At 43.1% G+C, this 21,714-nt stretch overlaps 1 protein-coding gene across 8 annotated transcripts in view; it reads left to right on the top strand.

Moving 5' to 3' along the window:
• Vti1a (vesicle transport through interaction with t-SNAREs 1A) overlaps positions 1-21,714 on the top strand; it is a 308,059-nt gene continuing 286,345 nt past the window's right edge. For 2 of the 8 annotated variants that reach the window (XM_021152364.2, XM_021152368.2), the window contains exons 1-3: positions 1-488; positions 5,842-5,900; positions 12,223-12,333. In XM_021152364.2, the coding sequence (XP_021008023.1) occupies positions 395-488; positions 5,842-5,900; positions 12,223-12,333 (264 nt within the window). In that variant the 5' untranslated portion in view covers positions 1-394. The remainder of the gene's footprint in view (positions 489-5,841; positions 5,901-12,222; positions 12,334-21,714) is intronic. The other 6 variants (XM_029472448.1, XM_029472452.1, XM_029472450.1 and 3 more) reach the window with 5 other exon arrangements.

Genomic DNA, 21,714 nt, shown 5'->3' on the forward strand with positions numbered 1-21,714 from the left:
CTTCCCTCGGAAAGCCCGCGCCTGCAACTTTGGGGCGCTCCAGCCGTTTCTCTGGAGCTGCAGTGTGGGGGACGTGTATTCTGTGATACCCGAGAGCATGTGGGCTTTCGTAGTCTTTTTTTTTTTTTTTTTTTTAGGGGTCACCGAAAGTGAACTTTTTCTTTAGTTTTACGTTCGAAGGTTTGGGTGGAAAAGAAAAGGCGCAGGCAGCGCAGTTTCCGGAGGACAGGGACTGCGTAGAGCAACCAGGAAGCAGCAGGGCTGGGAGTTGTTCCCGGTTCCCGCTGTGCTGTGGGGACTTCTTCACAGGGTCCCTGCGCCGAGGCCGGGCGCCTTTGGCGAGTCCCGCTCTGAGCGCTAGAACCCGGCTCCGGCCGGCCGTGCCCGAGCTGCCATGTCTTCCGACTTCGAAGGGTACGAGCAGGACTTCGCAGTGCTCACTGCTGAAATCACCAGCAAGATTGCCAGGGTCCCTCGGCTCCCTCCCGGTGAGTACCCTGCCCGGCCGGGCGGGGGCGGCCTGGAGAGCCGGGGGCCGCGGAACGTAGCCTGGGCACGCCGGGCTCGCTGGCGCGAGGCTGCTGTGGGTGGTGCTGGCGGCCCGGGGAGGGGTGCGTTCTTGGTAGTAGGTTGTGATAGGTATTAAATGTACTTCAAATGCAAAGCACCTTCTGCGTGGAAACCATTTGGGGGCGGGGGAGGCGCCTGTTTCCTACCCCACCGCTTTTTAAAAGCTTGAATAGCCTTGGAAACATTGCTCTGCAACTTGATTTCTTCTTCTTTTTTTTTCCCTTTTTCTATCTTTTTTTATCTTTTGTAAAATATGAGTATTCAAAGGAACCGTGTGAAAGTATCAAGATTGTGAATCTGTAAATGCAGCAGCAGCGTTGTCGTTTTAGTCAATAATTCTGTTATCCTTATTCGTGGCACACTAGAATGACGAGCTAGGATGCCTGAATTCAAGTCTAACCCTTGCCACTTAGAAGTTGTCTCCTAGGCAAGTTTTCGTTATCCTTCAAAACTTCCTTCTTGGTTCGAGAGACTCGTACCTCTCTCTTAGGGCTGTTGTGAAGATTAATTGATACGCAGCTGTCAAGCCCCGTGTCTTAGCTCTTGTTAGGATTCCTATTTTTCAGAACTCTGCCCTGATTCTGTGATTCTCATCTTTCTTGGGTATCTATAACCCAGTTTTATATGAAACTTCGTACAGGGCAACTTTGCTCACTTTTACAATTCAGCATCCTCCAGATATTACCCTGCATGCTAGGTTGTCAACAGTGTGAAGGTGGGAGCCTTGTCTGATTTTCTTGACATTTCTTTTCTAAGGGCTCAGATTTTTTTTTTTTTTTGAATAAGCAGGGGATTGTTATCTAATACTTTGTGACTTCTAAGATAGTGTTTTAGGATTTTTCTTTAAGTACAGATTTAATTTGAGTAGTTAGTAACACATTATGAGTTTTATTTATTTTTTGGCTCAGTTTCATTAGTGAAATTGAATGATCGCTGGGCTGCTGAACTTGCCTCTACTCCAGCTCTGGAGCATACTGTCTAGAAGAGATGATTCTCAGTGGTCTGCAGAATTGTGGGTTTCTTCACTTCCTGACCTGGTCAGCTCCAGTCCAAGATGACAGCAGTAGCTTCGCTTGAATCTAAGTTGTTCCTCACCCCCTGTCCAGAATTTCCCCCAATCTTTGTTTATAAATAATTTTTTCCCTTATCACCCCTCCCTGTTTTCTGTTACTAGGGATATTTGCTCGAAGCCAGGACCTCTGAGCCTCCATCCCACTTACCTCCTGAAGTCTCAGTTAGCTCGGAAGGAGGTGAATGATGTCTTAAAGAGGCTTATGAGTTCAAGGAAGGGAGCAAGGGGAGAGAACCAGTGTAGCGTATACCACGGAGCTGTGTTGCCTCCGAGATTTTTTACAAAAAATCTGATGGATGATGGCCTCCTGCCTTCATGATACTTCACCTCACCTCTTCTCTTCAGTCCCACTTGTCTCCATTGCCCCAAGATCATCTTGATATTTTTGCTGTTGTTTTCTGAGACTCGTGCCTTTGAATTGAGTCCCTGAGCCTCAGTACCAGGATGTGCAGTCACAGTTGGATTTTGCTCATTTTGAATTTTAATGTATTTTGTTTTTTAGCAGTAGAAACTTTTTTTTTTTTTTATAATTTGGGCAAATAGCTTTATTATTGAGAAACTGTTTTACAAAGTAATATCGTCCTGGATACAAAGTTGTGAAGACTCTAAGAAAATAGATTTTGTTACAATTGAGTTTTCTTGCCTTTGTGTTTAAGATTCTTACTACATATAAGGAAACAGTTGAATTATTTTAAAAAATAAAGATGCTATTATCCCTGCCCTTACACTTAGTGTAATGTGAGACCCACACACAACAACCATGTTTCATTTGAAAGGAGATTGTATTGTTGGCACTGTGGGGGGAAAATGTATATTTATTTGAATAATTAAATGATTCTTGAAAATAGAGTGGTTTTCTTCTTAATGTCTTGCTCCCTTTTTAACTTGCTCCTAATTGATAGAAAAAGATATTTTTCCATGAATTTATGAACTAACAGGAATTGATAATATAACCATGACAAGAGCAGTATGCTTGCTATGGGATTATATAGTTACCAATAATTATATTGTTAACATAATTACTATAACTAAAAGATCCCACAGCATCATAATGGTTGTGTCACTCAGCTGAGACAGACCCAGAGAGGAGTGGTAATTTATTTGAACTAAAAAGATTTAAAAATTGGAGCAAATTTTAAAGTCAAAGCAGCTCATTCTCCCAAATAATAGCTTAAGTTGCAGCACTGAGCCTCTGCGGAGATGAACCATCCTCTGCTGTGCCTGTGCAGATGCTAAGGAGACTTCCAAAGAGAATAGGACAAAACAAAACAACAACAAAAAACAAACAAACAAAAAAACCCCGAACATTCTGAAGCTTTATTTTAAAAAGAAACTGATTATTCTGTAATAATTTATCAATAAGAAAACTTTGCTCTTTGAAGTGTTTGAATCTTAACTAACTTTAGTAGCTGTGAGATGGGTGAGTCCCTTAATGAATACACTGTGGTTACTGAATTTAAAGATTGAATTTTACTGATGATTGTTCTGTGGGGAAGTCAGAGAAATCAGGGAAATCTACGAGCCAAGACCATAGCCCATGTTACAGTCCTGTTTTTGTGCTGGGGGTGAGTTTCTTAGCAGCAGAGTTCTTTCTGCAAGGTAGATTTTATGTCACAGCAGGCAGGCATCTTTCAGGGTCTTCAACAGAATTTTACTCTGCGATTACTTCTTTATCTCCCCACGGCAATTGTGAATCCTACTAGGGTTATAGTTGGATTGTACCAAGAATGTGTCAGGACAGAATGATTAAGACTCAGGCTGCTGGTGTCAGACCTGTTTAGGATCCCACCTCTGCCTAATCTTACTACACGTAGCTGTGGACATGTTTCTTGGATCTGTAAGCTTGCCTCTTCCATCAGTAGAGTGGGAAGGAAGGGTGCTCATTTCAGCAAATGAAGCATGGTACACCAGCCGAGGAAGCATAGCAAACTAGCCCTCGAGAGATGCCATTTAGTTACTCTACGGGTCTTCAGTCAGCAGTGGGCAGACTCTGTCATTGAAATTGTACTTTAAAGGGAACCTTGAACTTCTTGCATCCTCTCTGTGCCTTATCTAGAGTGAAGTTAAGTCTCTTGACGAAAACCTATATTTGAAGAGAAATGGGCTGTCAGGGCTTTAGCATGTGGAAATAGAAATGGTGTTGAATTCTGGTGATGGAAAGAAGGGAATTGAGGGAGGGGAGTTAACAGAGATGCCACAAAACAGGTGTTGCTTAGAAGGAAACCCTTGAGTTTAATGGAGAAGCTGTCACACCGTGCAAAGTTTAGGAGACCATTGAAGCTTATATATATATATAAATAAAAATATATATATTTTTTTAGAGCTTTATTGTAGAAAGGCAGAGAGAAAGAGAGAAGGTAGAGAGAGAGAGGCTGGCCATGGCCGCGTGGAGAGGGGCAAAGGGAGAGAGAAAAGGAGGGCTAGAGAGTAAGCAAGGTGAGAGCTTCAGAGCCAGATACACTTTTTAGTTGAGTATATTGGGGAGACAGCTGTCAGCTGCTACCTATGGTTCAGTTATGCTTTATAAACAACTATTTATGGAATTTTAGTCATCTTTGGGTAACAAATACAAATTTGTGTCAAGTGTACATATACATACATATTTTCATTTTTACACTTCTACACATTGTCTACACTATAAACCTAGAGGGATCTTGTCCTATAACTATATCCTAGTTAATTTAAGTAATGGCTTCATTTTGTATTTGTGGAGCCAGGTGTAGGACCCAAGGCCTTATCTCTTGTTAGACCCACACTCAGTCAGCTATACTCCTGGCCCCAAACATTTTACTTTTAGAATAGTTGAGATTATATAACAATCACAAAATGACTCTTCATTTTCCGCATGCCAGTGGACCTTGTTACCACCTTGTCTTGATACATTTGCCACCAGTCCATATTTGACTGAAGTCCATACGTTATTCACATCTTTGTGGTTAAAACTAGAAAGAATTCTTTTATTATTATTATTATTATTATTATTATTATTATTATTATTATTATTATTTAAGCCTAATGTCCTTTTGGTGCTGCAGGATCCAGGCACGGATCATACAAAATATTAAGTAGACTCGTAGACTTCTGTGGGCTGCAACAGTTTCTCAGGATGCCCTGTTGCTACTGGAGTAGCAGGAAGACACTCAGGGCACTCCTTGGTTGGGATTTTTCCAGTTTTGTTTGCTTATTTGCTTTTTCCTCTCATTTTAAAAGCCATTTAGAAAACCCCAAATTTTAAAAGGAAACTATTTGATGTCCAGCATCCCAACCCAGTGAATGACACAAGTTGACTTTGGGTTTGGAATCAGAAGTCAAGACTTTAAATACCTATTTCTTTCTCATACTTTATTGTTCTTAAAAAATGTTTTAAAATTTTTGTTTTATGCATGTAAATGTTTGCATGTGTGTGCACCACATGCTTGAGGGCTGGTGGAGGCCAGAAGAAGGGTCAGATGTCTTAGAACTGGAGTTACAGGCAGTTGGCAGCCACCATGTATGTGCTAGGAACTGAACCCTAGTCCCCTGAAGGAACACTGGTGCTCTGAACTGCTGAGCCCTCTGTCTCTCCAGCCCTCATACCTTATCCTTAACATTATTGAAAGCACAGAGTAAAGAGTTAGAAGATATTGCCCAGTTTGGGGAAGTGTTTTTACATATGAGTTTTAAATTATAGTCACAAATCAGTGATTCCAATATATTACAATGATGACTTAGCAAATCCCTCTGGTCATCACTGTATCTGCTATTTTTGGGATAATATCTTCCAGAGAACAAAACTCTTTTTAGTCTCCCTTATAAACATATGACATCGGCCCTTCCTTGGATTGAATTTCCACATCTTGCAGAGTCAGTGTTCAGTGTGGTTTATAAGCCTTCCAAGGAATGATTTTCACCATTTCCAATCTGGTTGATGAGACGAGAGAAGGATATGTTAAAATAGGATGCTTTAGAGCAGCAGTTCTCAGCCTGTGGGTCACAAACCCTTTCATAACCTCAGACCAACGGTTAAAACAGATGTTTACAGTATGATTTATAACAGCAAAATTACAGTTATGAAGGAGCATCAAAATAGCTTTATGGTTGGGGGTCGCCATAACATGAGCAACTGTATTAAAGGGTCTTAGCAGTAGGAAGGTTGGGAACACTGATTTTCATTTTATGTTGCATAATTGCCATTTCTTTGATATTATTGCTTGTTTTAGATGAGAAGAAGCAAATGGTTGCCAATGTGGAGAAACAGCTTGAAGAGGCCAGAGAACTGGTGCGTATCCTTAGGGGTGTATTGAACACAGTCCCTCGAGCTAGATCCCAAAGCCTGCTGTGTGTGCTGTGGACATGCGTGGACCGTCAGGCTTCCTCTTAGTGGTTCATTCCTTTTCAGATTAAAGGAAATTTAATAGCTTGTAGAGGTTTTACTCTTTTTAATAAAGGTGGCTCATTAAATGTCAACCTCTAATTTATATTCCTTAGGAGTACATCTCCCAAGAACTAGTGTTTTCGTGCATGATCTTAGTAGCTAGTATTTGATAAATGCACAGCACACCTCATATTGGGGTAAGCATATTGTGTTGTAGTCTTTAATTTTCTCACATCGCCTAAGAGATAAGGATTGTCTTTCAAAACTGACAAAGGTCCGAGATTCCCATCAACGTGGAAGCAGAAGAAGCTTGCCAGTCTCTACAAACGCCCACAGAAGATGTGAGATTTCTTGTGTGTGTTTGTATGTACATATTCATTTGCATTTATGTGTGGGTGGGGCTTCATGTGCACATGTGTATATGTGCACATGAGTACATATTGGGTGTGGAGGCCAGAAGTTGATATTAGGTATCTTCTTGGATTTCGCTTCACCTTATTGTTTGAGGCAGGGTCTCTGGAGGGACCCCAGGCTCACTGTCTGAGGTAGATTCACTTGTCCATCCAGCCCCAGGGAGCCTGTGTCGACTTTCCAAGTAGATGTTCCCGAAATTATAGGCACGCCTCTTGCCACAGCCAGCTTTTTTTTGTGGTTGCTAGTGATCAGATCTCAGCTCCTCACGTTTGTGTGATAAGCATTTTGCTGACTGAGCTATTTCCTTTAGCTTATAAGATGTGAAACTCGGAAGTCCCAAACTGAAGCCTTGTGTTACAACAAAAGCAGCTGCCAGAGTTTCAGCTTGGTTGCTTAACTTCCTTGAGCCCAATTTCCACGGAGGAGATGCAGACTCTTGCTTCCACCAGGAACACAAAGCCTGGGGATAAGCCTGTTCTTGTCCCAGAGAGACATACTGTTTCGTTCTTCCGTGTTGCTCTGTGTGGATGGACTTTTGAGACATGGCGTGGACAGCGTTGTTCGAGCATCACATTCATACTCAGGGAACCCTGTAGGAGCATCAGCGAACCATGGGAGACTGATGCCAAGATTGTTGTCACCACCGTTCTAGACGAGGACCAGTGCTTAGAGAGGCTAGGAAACCCATCGGAGCTCCTATGCACTACTGCGCACTCTGTAGGTTTTGTTCCTGAATGACGTACATGTGAAGCCCCGGCTCAAACACTGCTTTTCCATAACAGTCCCTAAGTCAGAGAGCAAAAGAGAGAGAAGTACTGTGTTCCAGTTTTGGGTTTTGAAAGCCAAGTGTTGTAGAAACTGTTAGACTGTTGCTGTGTATCATGGGCCAAGTGAGTGCATGGCTTCTCTAAGTACTGAAGGGCATTCTTTGGTGTTTCTTCAGTGCCTGTGCTAGTAGACTGATGGGTTTCCATGAACCTCAATTACTTGCTTGGAACTCTTGGAGTACTGCCTTAGACATGGCTAGGGATGCAGGCTTCTTGGATATTGTTTCTTTGCAGAACCTCCTTGGACCACCAGGCAGCTCAAGGACATTGTGAGTCTCTGGGAAGGCAGAGACTTCTCTAGAGGGCCCCTGGTGAGCCTGGCATTTTTCAGTGTGGCTTCAATGAGTAATATTTGTTAGGGGAGCCATGTACCAGATGCAGCAGCAGCAGCTTTGGGCTTCCAAGGAGGAAGTTGTTCTCCATTGTACAGCAGTGGGGACTAGCACCTACAGAGGTGTTCCTACAGTCTCACTGTTTCTGGTTCTCACTGTGGTCAGGATGGCCAACTGTCTCCATCCCACGTGACTTCTCTGTTCTGTGGGTGGCTGCCACTGCCTCCACCTCCGTGTCCACGATTCCAATGCGTCTTTCTTCATCTTTTTCTCCTTCTTTTGCTCTCTCTTCATGTTAATGGTTTCTCTCACACCTCTTGATTTTCATGTGCAGACCCTGACTTTAGATGTCAGAGCAGCCCATCAGGACACCTGTTCCTTCCCGTTGCTAGGATGACTGTAAGTGACACAACTGGTCTGGTTTGGTCTTGAGATTTTGTTCTCTGCTTGATCTTTGCTGAGATGCCAAGAAGTCATGAGGATGGCTTTTCACACTGCTCTCCCTGGCAGCTTCTTCCCCTCGTTACCATCTGAAGACGGTCTGTTTACTTGATACTGAGAGGGAGCTGGTCTCTTTAGGATTGGGGCTCCACCATAAGCAAGCTTACAATGCTTTCTTATTACTTGTGTAAAGGTTTGGACCTAGCGGAAGCATTCCTGTGTGCTTCATTATCTCTATTTGTTGAATTATTCAGTTTTGATGATATCTTAGATTATATTATACACTGTTCTCTTGATGAGGAACCTGGCAGAAAGCTTAGTAGTTTTTGTGACACTTCCAAACGTGGTTTATTATAGTCTATGGACGCTGTACTTTTTGTACTGACCATGTCTTTTACTCTCCAGTGTCTACGTGAGTGTTGTGAGACAGAATGAGTGTATGTTCCTCTCCTGAATTCCAACAAGACACATGTCACCTTGCCAGCAGTCAATAGACACCCACTCTGTAGTCCTATTCAGTGTAGTGCTGGAGTCTTAGCTAGACACCCGGTCTGTAGTCCAGTCAGCGCAGTGCTGGGGTCCTAGCTAGGACGATCTGATGAGAACAAAATGAAAATAGTACAACTGGGGAAGGAAGAGGCCAAACTGTCATCCTTTCAAGATGACAGCCCTGTTCTAAAGACTCCATTTAGATCTGCTGTGCACTTACAGACAGACAAACCATCAGTCAGGCAGTCGGATCTAAAGTCACTATGCTGAAGTCAGTAATTAATGAAGGAAATTATCAAGGAAGAGATCAGGAAAAATTTCCCATTCACAATTCTTAAAAGAAAAGAAATGAAATAGGAATAAACTTGTGAAGGAGCTGAGCGACCTCTGTATATAAACTTTATGACATTGAAGATGTTGAAAAGAGACCTGGAAGATGACAAGCTCTTCGTGCTTATGCATTGACAAAATTAATATTATGAAAATGGCTATATTGTTGCAAATTGTCTACATAGTCAATGTACTTTCCATCAAAACCCCAGTGTCATTCTTCACAAAGCTGGAAAGTACAATCCAGAATTCATATGGATGCACAAAGAACCCCATGTAAAGTAATCCTAAGCAGAAACAACAGTGATGCCCAATTTCAACTTATACCACAGAGCTGTAGTAACTAAAGTCGTATGGGTTCTGGCACAAAACCATCCTTGTAGCAATGTAGAATAGAGAACTCAGAAATAAACTCACATAGCTATAGCTACCTTTTTATTTTTACAAGGTATCAAAAACAGTTTGAAAAAAGGCAGCTTTTATCCATTGAAAATAAACCACAGACCTCTACAAAAAGAATGAAACTGCTAGGGCAAGCATTTGAATTTCTTTTTTTTTTTAAAAAAACATTTATTTGTGTGTGTGTGCTTGTGCATGTTTGTGGATCTCACAGAGATCAAAAGATGGTGTCAGATCTCCTGAAGCTGGACTTACGGGAGGCTTCGAGTCACCTGACCGAGATTCTAGCAATCAGACCCAGGTCCTCTGCAAGGCAGCAAGTATTTCCACCCCTGAGTTGTCTCTCCACCCCTGAGTTGTCTCTCCACCCCCGAAAGACACTTTAAGATACAGGCAGAGCAAGACCTTTCCTAAAAGGACTCTAACCAGAGAATATAACTCCAAAGACTGACAGAGAAGATTACATGAAGTTAGTCACATGGCAAAGAAATAAGTCCTAGAGTGACGAGACCACTGACGGGATGGGAGAAAATCTTTGAGCTGTACTTCAGATGGGTTGGGAGAGGCTACTATGTAGGAAATACAAAACACTGCAAAAATTGGACACAAGAAAAATAAATCTAGTCAAAAGACAGGCTAGTAAGAAGCGCTCCAGATCCTTACCCATCAGGGAAATGCAAACCGAAACAACTGCGGGCTCCATTTCACCTGGTCAGTGTGGCTGACGTCAGAGGACAGCAGGGCAGGGCAGTGGCAAACGATGCAATCTCATGAAGGGTCAGGAGGAGCGAAGATTCAAACGCCATCCTCTCCTCAGGTACACAGTAAGTTCAAGTCCAGTCTGGAAACAATATAAGAAATAAAACAGTAACAACAACAAATCCCCCAAACTCAAAAAGGTAACCAATACTGTCAAGGTTCTAAGGAGAAAGAACCTGTCTCTGCTGTCATGGACAGAAACTTGCAGAGGCACGTGGGAGTCACTGTGGAGGGTTCTTAAACCACCACAGGTAGACATGCCGGATGGCGCAGAGATGCCACCGCTGCATAGGCCCCACGGACTTATGTGCTGCCACAGTTATACTTACGCATCCGTGTTTACTGCTGCACTGTGCACAGTCGCTAAGCCATGGAAGCAGCCGAATGCCTACCCACTTACAGATGGATAGAAAGACGGAATCATGACGTTTGCAGGGAAGTGGATGGAACTGGAAACCGTTATGCTAAGTGGAAATAGGCCAGACCCAGAAACACAAAGATTTCTTGGTTTCTTTTCCTCGTAGCTCCTAGATTTGAGAGAAAAGGTGTGTGGGGAGAGGGGGATGCAACAGACGAGGGAGGTGGCTATGAACAGTGTTGTGTTCCTAAGGGCATGGGAAAGAAAGAGGGGTAATTGAGCACACGGGACATGAGAGGAGACAGAGTAATGGGGGAGTCGGCCAGCAGGAGGGAGACAGGGCTCGGACAGGTAAGAACAAAGTGTGCACGAGCGTGCCACATTACAACCCTGTTTGTATGCTCACTTAAGAACGGAAACACAGAAGCAGGAGACAGTGCTGACTGCAGAGAAGTGCTTTTACAGGCTGGGCAAGTGATTTAGTGGACTGGCACTTCTCATTTGTGATGAGCTGCATCAGTTACATGATCACTCTTTGAAAGGGACTAATTAAAAGTATCTTATTTTCTCATGAGTACATATCTTAACTACAACTGTTTTTTTTTTTTTTGACCATCTGTATTCTACTGTAGTTATTCAGTCTCATGATAAGCTTGTATTGGTCATGAACTAATATGTTGGAATGCTCTCAGAAGCAAATGCATTGCTGTGTTTTTCCTTGGAAGTTAATGACATAGTTAGTCTGGGCCAATTTGTTCTTGTTCCTGGCTTTCCTTCTTTTATGTATAGATTAGCTCTCATGCTGGAGAGATGGCTCAGGGGTTAAGAGCATTGGCTGCTTTTCCAGAGGTCCTGAGTTCAATTCCTAGCAACCACATAGTGGCTCACAACCATCTATAATGAAGTCTGATGCCTTCCCTCTTCTGGCATGCAGGTGTACATGCAGATAGAGCAGTCATATCCATAATATAAATAAATCTTAAAAAAAAAAAAAAAAGAAACAGATTAGCTCTCTACTGCCTCCTAGAGAGCTTGCTCTATTTCGTTGTAACCCTGAGTTACTGTTAAGCTAGGAATGCATGTTCTAAGTACATTAGGGATCACTCAGGTCATTTTCATGGTTGAAACAGTTTATTCTTAGAGGTGAGAAAAATAAGGCAGAATATCATTAAGACCTCTGTTCAAGCCCCATGGCTGGTGAGTTGTGGTGCCTACAATGTGAACAGAGACTCCCCACAGAGCCTGGGCTCTGAATCTTCATTGCATGTCTCTGCTGGCATCTTAAACGCTCATGTGCTATCTCCAAAGTGTTACAGGATGACAGATGGCTAAAGCATGCCCTGTCCTGATTTCAGTGAGCAGGGTGTAGCTAACATGTTGCTGTATCCATTTAACTCCTCATCAGTGAGTGTGGTTTTAGTGTGTAAGGGTTAGGCTGGTCACATGTTGTTTGTGTGTGATTTTCCTAACTAGGAAATTTCTCAAAGAGATTTCCTCACATGTCCAAGTCACAGGAAACAGTTTCCTGTCATTCTGGACTCATGGTCAGAAAACTGGATCAGGTTGGACTGAACACTGGGTTACTTCCAGGATACTGAGAACAAATGAATGAAGGGGTTTGAATAATGCACATGTTTTCCAAAACAAACTGTTGCTGAAGCACACAGCTTGGCAGCCCTGTTGTTCTCTCACTGCTTCCCAAGCCAGCCAGGAAGCGAGCATTAAAGCAGTCCCAATGTCACTGGTAGGGAGCAGCTGGCACTGTGGCTCTGCTTCCTCAGCTGTGCACTGAGGAGTTAGAATCCAGTCCTTTTAGCTATACATTTGGGCAAATAAAGAATGCTAATGGGGTTCACATTTTTCTCTTTCCACTTTAGCTTGAACAGATGGATTTGGAAGTTCGAGAAATTCCACCCCAAAGTCGAGGAATGTATAGCAACAGAATGAGAAGCTACAAGCAAGAAATGGGGAAACTGGAAACGGATTTTGTGAGTTCAGTTCTGCCCTCTGTCATCCCTAGAGTGTTTAGCGTGCTTTTGCTTCATTTCTTTGCTGTTTCCTCCCCATGCCTTGGTCAGCATTAAATGAGCAGTCTTGGGCTCCTGCAGAAGATGAGCAGCAGATCTTTGTAGGACTTGGAGGTCTCAGCAGTTGGAGATAGCAATAATGGGGTTTGGGGGGACATGGCTCTTGCTAGAACCAAGTCACTCAGTCCTTTGTCTACATGGAACTTGCTAGAACTTAGCATTGGTTAGAATTTCAAAACCTAGTTTTCCAGTCCTTTATAGTTCCTGGGCCTGAGAGGATGTCTCAGTGGGTCATCTGCCATACAAGCATGAAGACCGGACTTTGGAATCCCCACAGTCATGCAAACAACTGGGCAAGGTTGTGTATGTCTCTAATCCTGGAAATCTGTGTGTGTGTGTGAGTGGAGGGGTATCAGGGAATGGAGAGAGGGAGATCCTTAGAGCTGGCTAGCCATCCTAGCCAATGGTGAATAGCAGGTTCAGTGAGAGACGCTATCCACTTTACAGAAAATTTACTAAAAGAACTATAAAAGCATTATGTTAGAATGATTAATAATGACATTGGAAAAGACAGTTGAGCAAATCCTACTTCTGGGCCAGGTGGTGGTAGAGCACACATTTAATCCCAGCACTAGGAAAGGCAAGACAGGTGGATCTCTGAGTTCCAGGCCAGCCTGGTCTATAGAGTGAGTTCTGCCATGGCTACACAGAGAAACTTGGTCTTGAAAACCAAAATCAAAATCAAAACCAAAACAAAAAATGCTGAACATGCCAAAACCCAAACCAAAGGGAAAAAGTCCTTCTGGTTATCATATATAAGATGGACTCAGAGTCTCGAAGTGGTTCAGTTTCATAGCGTTGCACAGCAGCAGCTAACACACCTGCTGCTGGGTGGATAGACCCACTGACATCTGCATAGGACAGGACACAGTGGAACCTTGAGGACATTAGGCAAAGGAAATCAGTCCCAAAAGGCAGGTGAGGTGTGTTCACTTGTGTGAGGTTTCTAGAGTGGTCAGACCCAAAACCAAAAAGTAAAATGGACTTAATGGGGAGGGGTAGGGAGAAGAGACAGCTGTTGATATTGTGGAGTGGAATTCTTCAAGAGGCTGAGTTCTGCAGCTCTGCACTGTGGACTGACCTGACACCAGTCAGCTAGCACGTAAAAGGCCTAAAGTGGTAAAGCTTGTATGATTTGGGTTTCACCACAGTTGTAGGATTCAGGTACGGACACTGATGAAACACTGTAAATGATAAAGAGGTGGAGGAGGTAATGCAGTGGTAGCAGGTGTCCTGGAGATGGACATAGCTAACTAGGGTTTCAGTAGATTCAATTTCATACTCTTCACATTTAAAATGAAAGAGTGTGCAGGTAGAAAAATGGTTCTTACATGTGATTGACACAGTGACGTTTTGTCACGTGAACCTGCTGTGTCTGTGACTCTGGGATCCACACCTTTATAGGGCAAGTCAAGCATTTACAAGGATCCTCTGTGCCTGGCTCTCCCTTAGATGTTTATTTGAAAGTACACCTTGCAGAGTGCACTGTGCCTTTCTACCAGTGAAGGTGTGATGACGGGAGATGCTGCGGCTCAGAAGCATCCGGGTTTTACATCTTAGTGAGAAGTGAGATTACTCGTTAGTCGCTGTGTTAGTCAGGCATCATGACAGGATGCTGAAAGAGCTGGCATGTAAGGAGGACAGGCTGATGCAGCCCAGAGTTTCAGAGGTCTCCATGGATGGCTCTTGTTTCTGGGCTGGTGGGAAGGCTGGACATGTGGATGTGGAGCAGTGCCAAAGCAAAGCAGGGCTCTTGTGGTGGACTGGACTGGTGGGCTCTGGGAGGGACATTTAAGTCTTAAACCGTAAGTCACTGATGTAAATGCCGCTGTGCTCCACGAGATCAAACCTTCACTGCTCTACTACAGGGGGAGTTCTCTCATAGAAGAAATGTGAGGCTGCAAGACAATTGCACTGGTTTAATAATTTGCATCCTGTATGGTAGGATTGAAAAGCAGGACTTAACTTGTCAACTTGAGTCATCCTCATAAATCCTGCTGTTCAGTGACAAGTGAGGGTGGCAGCCGAACACCGGTAAGGAGAGCTCTGAACTCACATGTCTCATTTTTATGAAATACCTTTGAAGACACCTTTTCTTTTGAGTACCTAGCCCAAAGAAACTACCCCTAAACCCAGCAACAAATGTAGCATTTAGGAGAGCCAGCTGCCTTAACAGAGCGCCACAATCTGGAGGCCATAAACTATATGGCAAGGTCACTGCGTTTGTTGTAAGACTTCTCTCTTGTCTGGGGCTGGCTGCTTCCTGTCCCTGCAGAGTCTCCTGTACACACTAGTGGCCACCTTGGGACCTAATCACTTCTTAGCAGACCTATTGGACAATACAGCCAAGCACTGTTGTGGGAACTGGGGCTTCAGCATGGAAACCCGAGGAGATAGAGCTCAACCCAGACCACCAAGGTTCATTCATTTCGATCTTTGCTGTTAGTCTTTAGATGCTAAGTTACGTCGCTTCCATAGCTTACTATATCACTTAACCCAATGCCTAATCTCTGTTTCCTTTACTTTAGCTATCTAGAAATTATATTTTTACTATATCACTTAACCCAATGCCTAATCTCTGTCTCCTTTACTTTAGCAATCTAGAAATTATATTTTTACTATATCACTTAACCCAATGCCTAATCTCTGTTTCCTTTACTTTAGCTATCTAGAAATTATATTTTTGGATGAGTATTCCTTTTTCAATTATATTTTCTGCTACAGTGAAAAAATGGAATCAGGAACTGTGAACTTAACCTTTATTTCCTAGGCTGTGGCTAAATTGTCATGTTCACGTTTATGTCTCATGCTGCAGCTTCTTCTATGGTGTTTGAGGACATCTTTTCCCAGGGCTTTTTTGCTTTTTATTGATTTATTTAGTTGCCACACACACACACACACACACACACACACACACACACACACACAGAGGAATGGGTTGGTCTTGCTATGCACCTCTAGCTCATCTGGAACTCACTGTGTAGACCAGGCTATCCTTGAGTGAACAGATATACCCCTGCCTCTGCCTCCCAATGCTAGGATTACAGGTGAGCTCTACCATGCTTGGCATTAAAACATTTCTAAATAATGTGCAGAGTATTTTGTCTTCATTTATGTCTGTGTACCACATCCATGTCAGGGGCCAGCAGAGGAAGAAGAGGACATGGGATGCCCTAGAACTGGAGTCACAGACATGTAACTGAGCTAGCTGCCATGAAGGTTCTGGGAACCTGGATCCTCTGGAAGAGCAGCCAGTGCTCTTCACCACTGAACTCCTAATCAGTCCTTTTTGCTTTTTAAGATTAAAATATTTTCTAATTAATGCCTATGAATTTCACGTATTAATAGGATTCACCGTGGCGTTTCCATATGTGCACATGCTCTCTGCATAGGTCAAGTCCATCTATTCTCTGTCCCTGACTCCTCCTCCCCTGCAACACTCTTCTTGTCCATAAATATCCCCTCTCCAGTTCCCTTCCCTTCTCTGGTGATCACTGGTCTGCTGGTGTTTCTGTGGGCTGGCATCTGTTTCTGTAGCGAGTGAGAACATGCTCTGTTTTGTCTTTCTGCTCCTCTACCACTGCTAGCTTCTATGATTGGCAGTTTGTACACTTCTCTAGCTTATGTTGTTTCATTTCGTGGGTGTGGACTATGGGGTTCAACATACAGTACCATAGAGCCAAGGAGGCTCAGGTGGACTACAGAGTTTCTTCAACAAGTCTTCTGTAGTCCTACTGTGTGGTAAACCCTGTCCTTAGTTCCCAAATACAGCTGGAATTGGAATCATCATCATCATGTTAGTACCCTTGTGCCATTGGAACTCTAATATGGAACTTGGAGGGGGACTCCAGAGAAGCTGAGAATACACATGTATTCTTCTCTTGCTCCTCTAATTTATGTTTTTAGTATTGGCACGAGCTTCCTGAGGGCTTTAAAAAACAAACACATGTGTGAAGTAGTTGGTTCAGGCTAGCAAGTGATAGCAGCTCAGTCCCTGGAAGAGAGATGAACATGGAGTTAGTCTACAAAGACCATGATGTCAGAAGAGTCAAAGAAAGTGAACCAGCGAAAGGCCAAAAATACTAAGCCGAGGGTTGTTGGTTTTTTTTTCCCCCCACAAATTTAAGATTGTATCTTAACAAAACATAAATAAATAAACACCTTTGAAGTTGCTGTTGTTGTTTTTGAAGCTACAAAGATGTATAAGCTGTTAGGCTAAGTCTAAGTAAATAGAAAAGAATGGAATAGTGTGTGGTGAACCAGGATGAGACTCCTAAGGCCTGTTAAGTGCTCAGCGTCTCTGGGGTTGCATCGTGGTGCTAGCACCATCTTGTGGTTGATTTCTGTCATTGCACTTATTTCTTGCCAGCTGGGCTTGCTTTAAGACAGCACACAGCGTAGCTAGACTGTGAGGGGAGTTGGAAGCAGCACTCCAGCCCCAGTCTAAGTTCACTCGTCTCCCAGGTCACAGGTGCCAGAAAGCTGTCTGTCCCTGTCTGGAAAGGCTATGTGATATGGTTGTTAAGCCGGCTCCCAGCACAGAGCTGTGGACATCAGAGAATGGCACTTGTATGGACAGTCTCAGCAGTGAGGCCGAGTGAATGCGCCTAGACATCCAGCTGCCTGCAGACTGCTGGGTCAGTGCCTTAGGTCAGGGTTCAAAGGGTGCTGTGGAGCATCGTGAAGCTGGTACTGCTCCTACCTGCACCGTCTCCGCAGGTGCCGGCCCAGTCGGCTTGAGCACAGTCTGTGCACACTCCCTATTTTTCCTTCTGAGACTAAAGTGTGGGCGAGGAGGAGGAATTTAAATTTGACTTTTTTTTTTTTTTTGTCAAAAGGTCAGGAGCTAAGTGCTTTTGCTTACATGCTGTCTTCCTTGTCCCTGTGACATCCTGAGATGGCAGACTTGTGATCTTGTGGGAAACGTAGGAAACGGCTGCAGCATGCTCAGGTGTGGGTGGTCTCAGCTGTTATGTGTAGCACATATCGCATACCTGAACCTTCTTCAGGAACACGCATGCATTCTAACAAATACAGGAGCTGGTTTGGTTAACGCTGCATTTAAAGTGTAGGCTCACTACGTTTGAGAGACCAGAAGAAGGCAAGAACTGCCTCTCACGAGTAGCCCCCAGCTTCCCTTAGCTGCGCCCTGGCAGCTGCTTCCCTTTCCGTGGACACCGAAGGCTGTTCTCAAATTGACGGGCCTTGTAAGACTCGCTGTTCTAGCAAGACTAGGTCAGAAGAATAACTTATATTTTTGCTTTTGTTATCAAACTTGCATCATCTAGTCAAAAAGATAACTAGGCCAACTACATGGCATATATGTTAATGTTAGACCCTACATGTAGACAAATACATGTAATCTTTGTAGTGTTTTTTTTTTTAATAAGCCTTAGCTTGATATGGTTGGGGGATCTCAAGTACAGTCCTGATCCCACATCGTATACCAGTATATAAAATAAAAAGCCTCTCCTTATTAAGATTTATTTACGGTCATGATAAATCTCTTAGCAACCCCAGACCTGTAGCACTGGATAGAACCATCTGAGCAAAGAAACGTCCCTTCTCCATGAACATGTCTGCCGTTTATAACAACTGTGCTCCTTCATTCTCCATGAACATGTCTGCCGTTTATAACAGTTATACTCCTTCATTCTCCATGAACATGGCTGCCGTTTATAACAACTATAGTCCTTCATTCTATATAAAATGTCAGAACATCCCAAAAGATTTTAAATAAACAAGATCAACTTAGCCTTATTGCTCCAGGAAAATCATGTTTTACATTTTGGATGGCTGTTTTCTAATCTCTCCTTTCCCGTAAATAGCCTTCCATAATAATGATGTCACACATCCATATTTTAAAAATATATGTTCTTAATGCTTCCATTTTAAATTTCTATAAACTCTAGATCATTTTAATGGGAGCATGTTGTCTTCTCGGTGACGTTAACTCTTGTTGAACACCTGTATATTTCTATTTATTTCTTTCACACCTTACTGTGCTGCAGTGAACGTATCCCAGTAAGATTTATAATCTGGATCATTCGTAAGAAGACAGATTAATAAAGAGTTTTCAGTTTTGCAGTTCCCTACTTGGCAGCTTGTTCTGGACTCTGCTCCTTAGGCTTCTCTTGTAGGTCATTTCTGCTCCGTCTCTGCTTCTCCTCCACGTTAGAGGATACCAAGAAATAACAACTGAAGGTGGACCAGAGCAGAGCACCTTCTGGGTGTTGCTTACTCAAGTCTCAAACCATTGTAGGAGAAAGTCTCTGTGACTGTGGGGCTTGCACAGACTCCAGGGTGGAACGCAGCTGGGATTCTTTTTCTAAAGTACTCCCGCTAGGAAGATTCCCAGTGTTGACAAGGCTGGCAGACATATGTGGTTCTCCAAGCTGGCTGAACTCTGTAACTCACTGACTGTTTCTCTTAGGCATTTGCACAAGCCTGTGACCTTTCAGGGGAAAGGCAGTGGTCTGTTTAGAAAGCGTCTGCATGTGCACACATGCTCCTCCTGCAGAATAGGCTTTGTCAGGTCCCACCAGGGCAGGGAGTTAGAAAGCTATTATGCAAGCAGCCATCTTTGCTAGTAAGATTCTTATTTTAGGCTCTTAGCCTCGGTAGCTCTACATAGATGGGCACAGGTGGAGCGGCATGGTGGGTAGGAAGACGCCAAAGACGGTTTTCGGCTGTAACCCTGCCTTCTGTCCTGGGAAGCAAGTGTGCAGGGCACTTCTCTGGCCTCCCCATGTAGGAAGTATCACAGGGTCATGCCCTTGGCCCTTCCCCTGTCATGTGTGCTTGAGTGAAATAGTACTATGATCTTGGCACTCTACGAATTGTATTGTTGGGACTTAATGCTAACTTTCGAGGTGGGCCATAATAGATTTCCTTGATCTATAAAGCTCTGACATTTTTCCCAATGTGAGTAATTTTATGATGACCACCTCAGACTTGAGACTATTGACCTTAGGTCCCGTAGACTTTGGTGACCTGTGAAAACAGCTTCCATATTCACCGAAGCCATGGCGGCCAGGCCATGTATGTCCTGGTACAGATATGTGTGCACCCACATATGCATCCTGTGTCGACTTATCTATCGGTCTCAGATGGCTTTTGTTGTTCAATTAAAAAATTTCCTTATGTGACAGTGCTTTTTAAAAAATTAAAATTATGGTGCCACTTTATGATTAATGAGCCATTTTTTTTTTACTTAGGCTTTATAACATTTTGATTTGTCTATGTAGTTGAGGTATGTGTTTTCTAGATAGAATGGTAAATTGGTGTTTGTGTGTATGTATGAGGGCATGCTTATGTGTGTTCCTGTGTGTGTGTGTGTGTGTTCATGTGTATGTGTTCGTGTATGTGTGTGTGTGTGTGTGTTGTTTACTGGTTTCAGAAATTTTCTCTGTTATAATCCTTTCTAATGGCCAGCTACTTTCAACTTTTCTGTTTACTTGTATTTGTGCTCTTACTTGAAAATAAGAAAAATGGGTAAAAATTTGCCAGATTAACTATAAGCCTGTGACAGACAAACTTGACTTTTCCGTTGGTCACTAGATGGCGCTGTTTGTTTGCAGAGTGCCATTTAAAAAAAAAAGAAAAAAGAAAAGAAAGAAAGAAAAGGAAGGAAGGAAGCAACTACGGTAGTAACAGAAATTACTGCCTCATGAATAAAATATTTCTGATGGGATTTGCATTTCTATATTGGCTGAAGACACTGTGTTGAATGTTTTATTAACCAGCCCAGTGCAACTGTCAGCCTATTAAAGAGATCCAATGGTCCCTGTTTAGATAAATAAACTAAATAAATCCAATTCGTCAAATTGTGTTCCTGGCTGTTTATTTTCCATTCTTTTGATGTACAGTTTATTTTAAGTTAAAGCCACATTGGTTTAAAAATTAATGGGAAAATGTTACTTGGTGTTTGGAACATGAAGAAGCTAATTGCCATAGTCAAAAAGCCATCTCTGTTCTAATGTTAAGTTGTTCGCTCATAAATAGTAAACTTTCCCCTGGTTGCTTACACACTGTCTCGTGGTCAGAAGTCATGTGACCCCTCAGATGGACGGCCAGAGACTGTGTGGTCAGAAGTCATGTGACCCCTCAGATGGATGGCCAGAGACTGTGTGGTCAAAAGTCACGTGACCCCTCAGATGGAAGGCCAGAGACTCTGTGGTCAGAAGTCACGTGACCCCTCAGATGGATGGCCAGAGACTGTGTGATCAGAAGTCACGTGACCCCTCAGATGGATGGCCAGAGACTGTGTGGTCCTCGTCTGTGTGCTGCTCAGCTTCCCTGGCATCGATGAGCAGTGTGTGCGCCTTACTTGGTTTCTCCATGGCGCACTCATTTCTCAGGTATGACCCACAATTCCTTGGGCATTACAGTAGCTAATTCATTTCTAAATGAATGTCCGCTCTGAGTGTACATTCCTGATGCATCCGGCATCAAAGGGGAGAAGATGACAATGAGCAACGATATTTCCCGAAGAAACCAAAAACCTCAAGGTGATGACTCCATAATAAACCGCTTCCCCTCTGTTCGTTGCCCTCCTAAAGTTTATGCTCAAGGGAAATTCATGGCTGTATAATATAACACTACCGACTGAACTAGATATTTCATACTTAGGCCCTAGGGCTACAACAATATTTGAATAAAACACGCCAGGCTTATGCTTTGCCAAACTAAAATCAGTTGGTAACTTGAAGTGATACATAACGGTTTTGACATCTCGTTTCTCTCTCCGTGAATCTTGACTCGCTTTTCATGCTATTCTTACTGTCTTTTATCCAGTTCTGTGCCGGCGAGGTTCAGAGCGCAGCTTAAAGTGGGTTAGGCACTTTTGACTTTGCCCACAGCCTTTCAGGGCATTCAGCTGGCGCTGATGGGGACTGTGTCAGATCTGATCTCCAGGGGGGGTTTTCAAGCTGTGCAGTAGTAGCTGAGGGTGTGTGCTCTGTCAACTATTTTAAGTTTGCTTATACAAGGCGTTAAAGTAGGGCTCCTCGGATGGACTCTGCCAGACTTTGCTATTGATTTCAACTTAGTATAAACCTGGTGGGTAGTGGACCACGTGTAAAAATAGTTTCATTTTGTTTGTTAGTTGGCTTGAGTTTGTGTCCTTCTGAGGCTGGGAAAAAAATCATACTTAAGGGTATAAGAAATTTAAAATATGGAGTGAAATTGATTTAAGAATTTTATTTTTTCCCTCAGGCTTGGCCTTGTTGTGAACCATCAAGTTCATAAAACATTAAGCCAGTTTCTTTTTTTTTTTTTTTT

Source organism: Mus caroli, chromosome 19 (genome assembly GCF_900094665.2).
Source record: "Mus caroli chromosome 19, CAROLI_EIJ_v1.1, whole genome shotgun sequence".
In the NCBI taxonomy this organism is placed as follows: domain Eukaryota; kingdom Metazoa; phylum Chordata; class Mammalia; order Rodentia; family Muridae; genus Mus; species Mus caroli.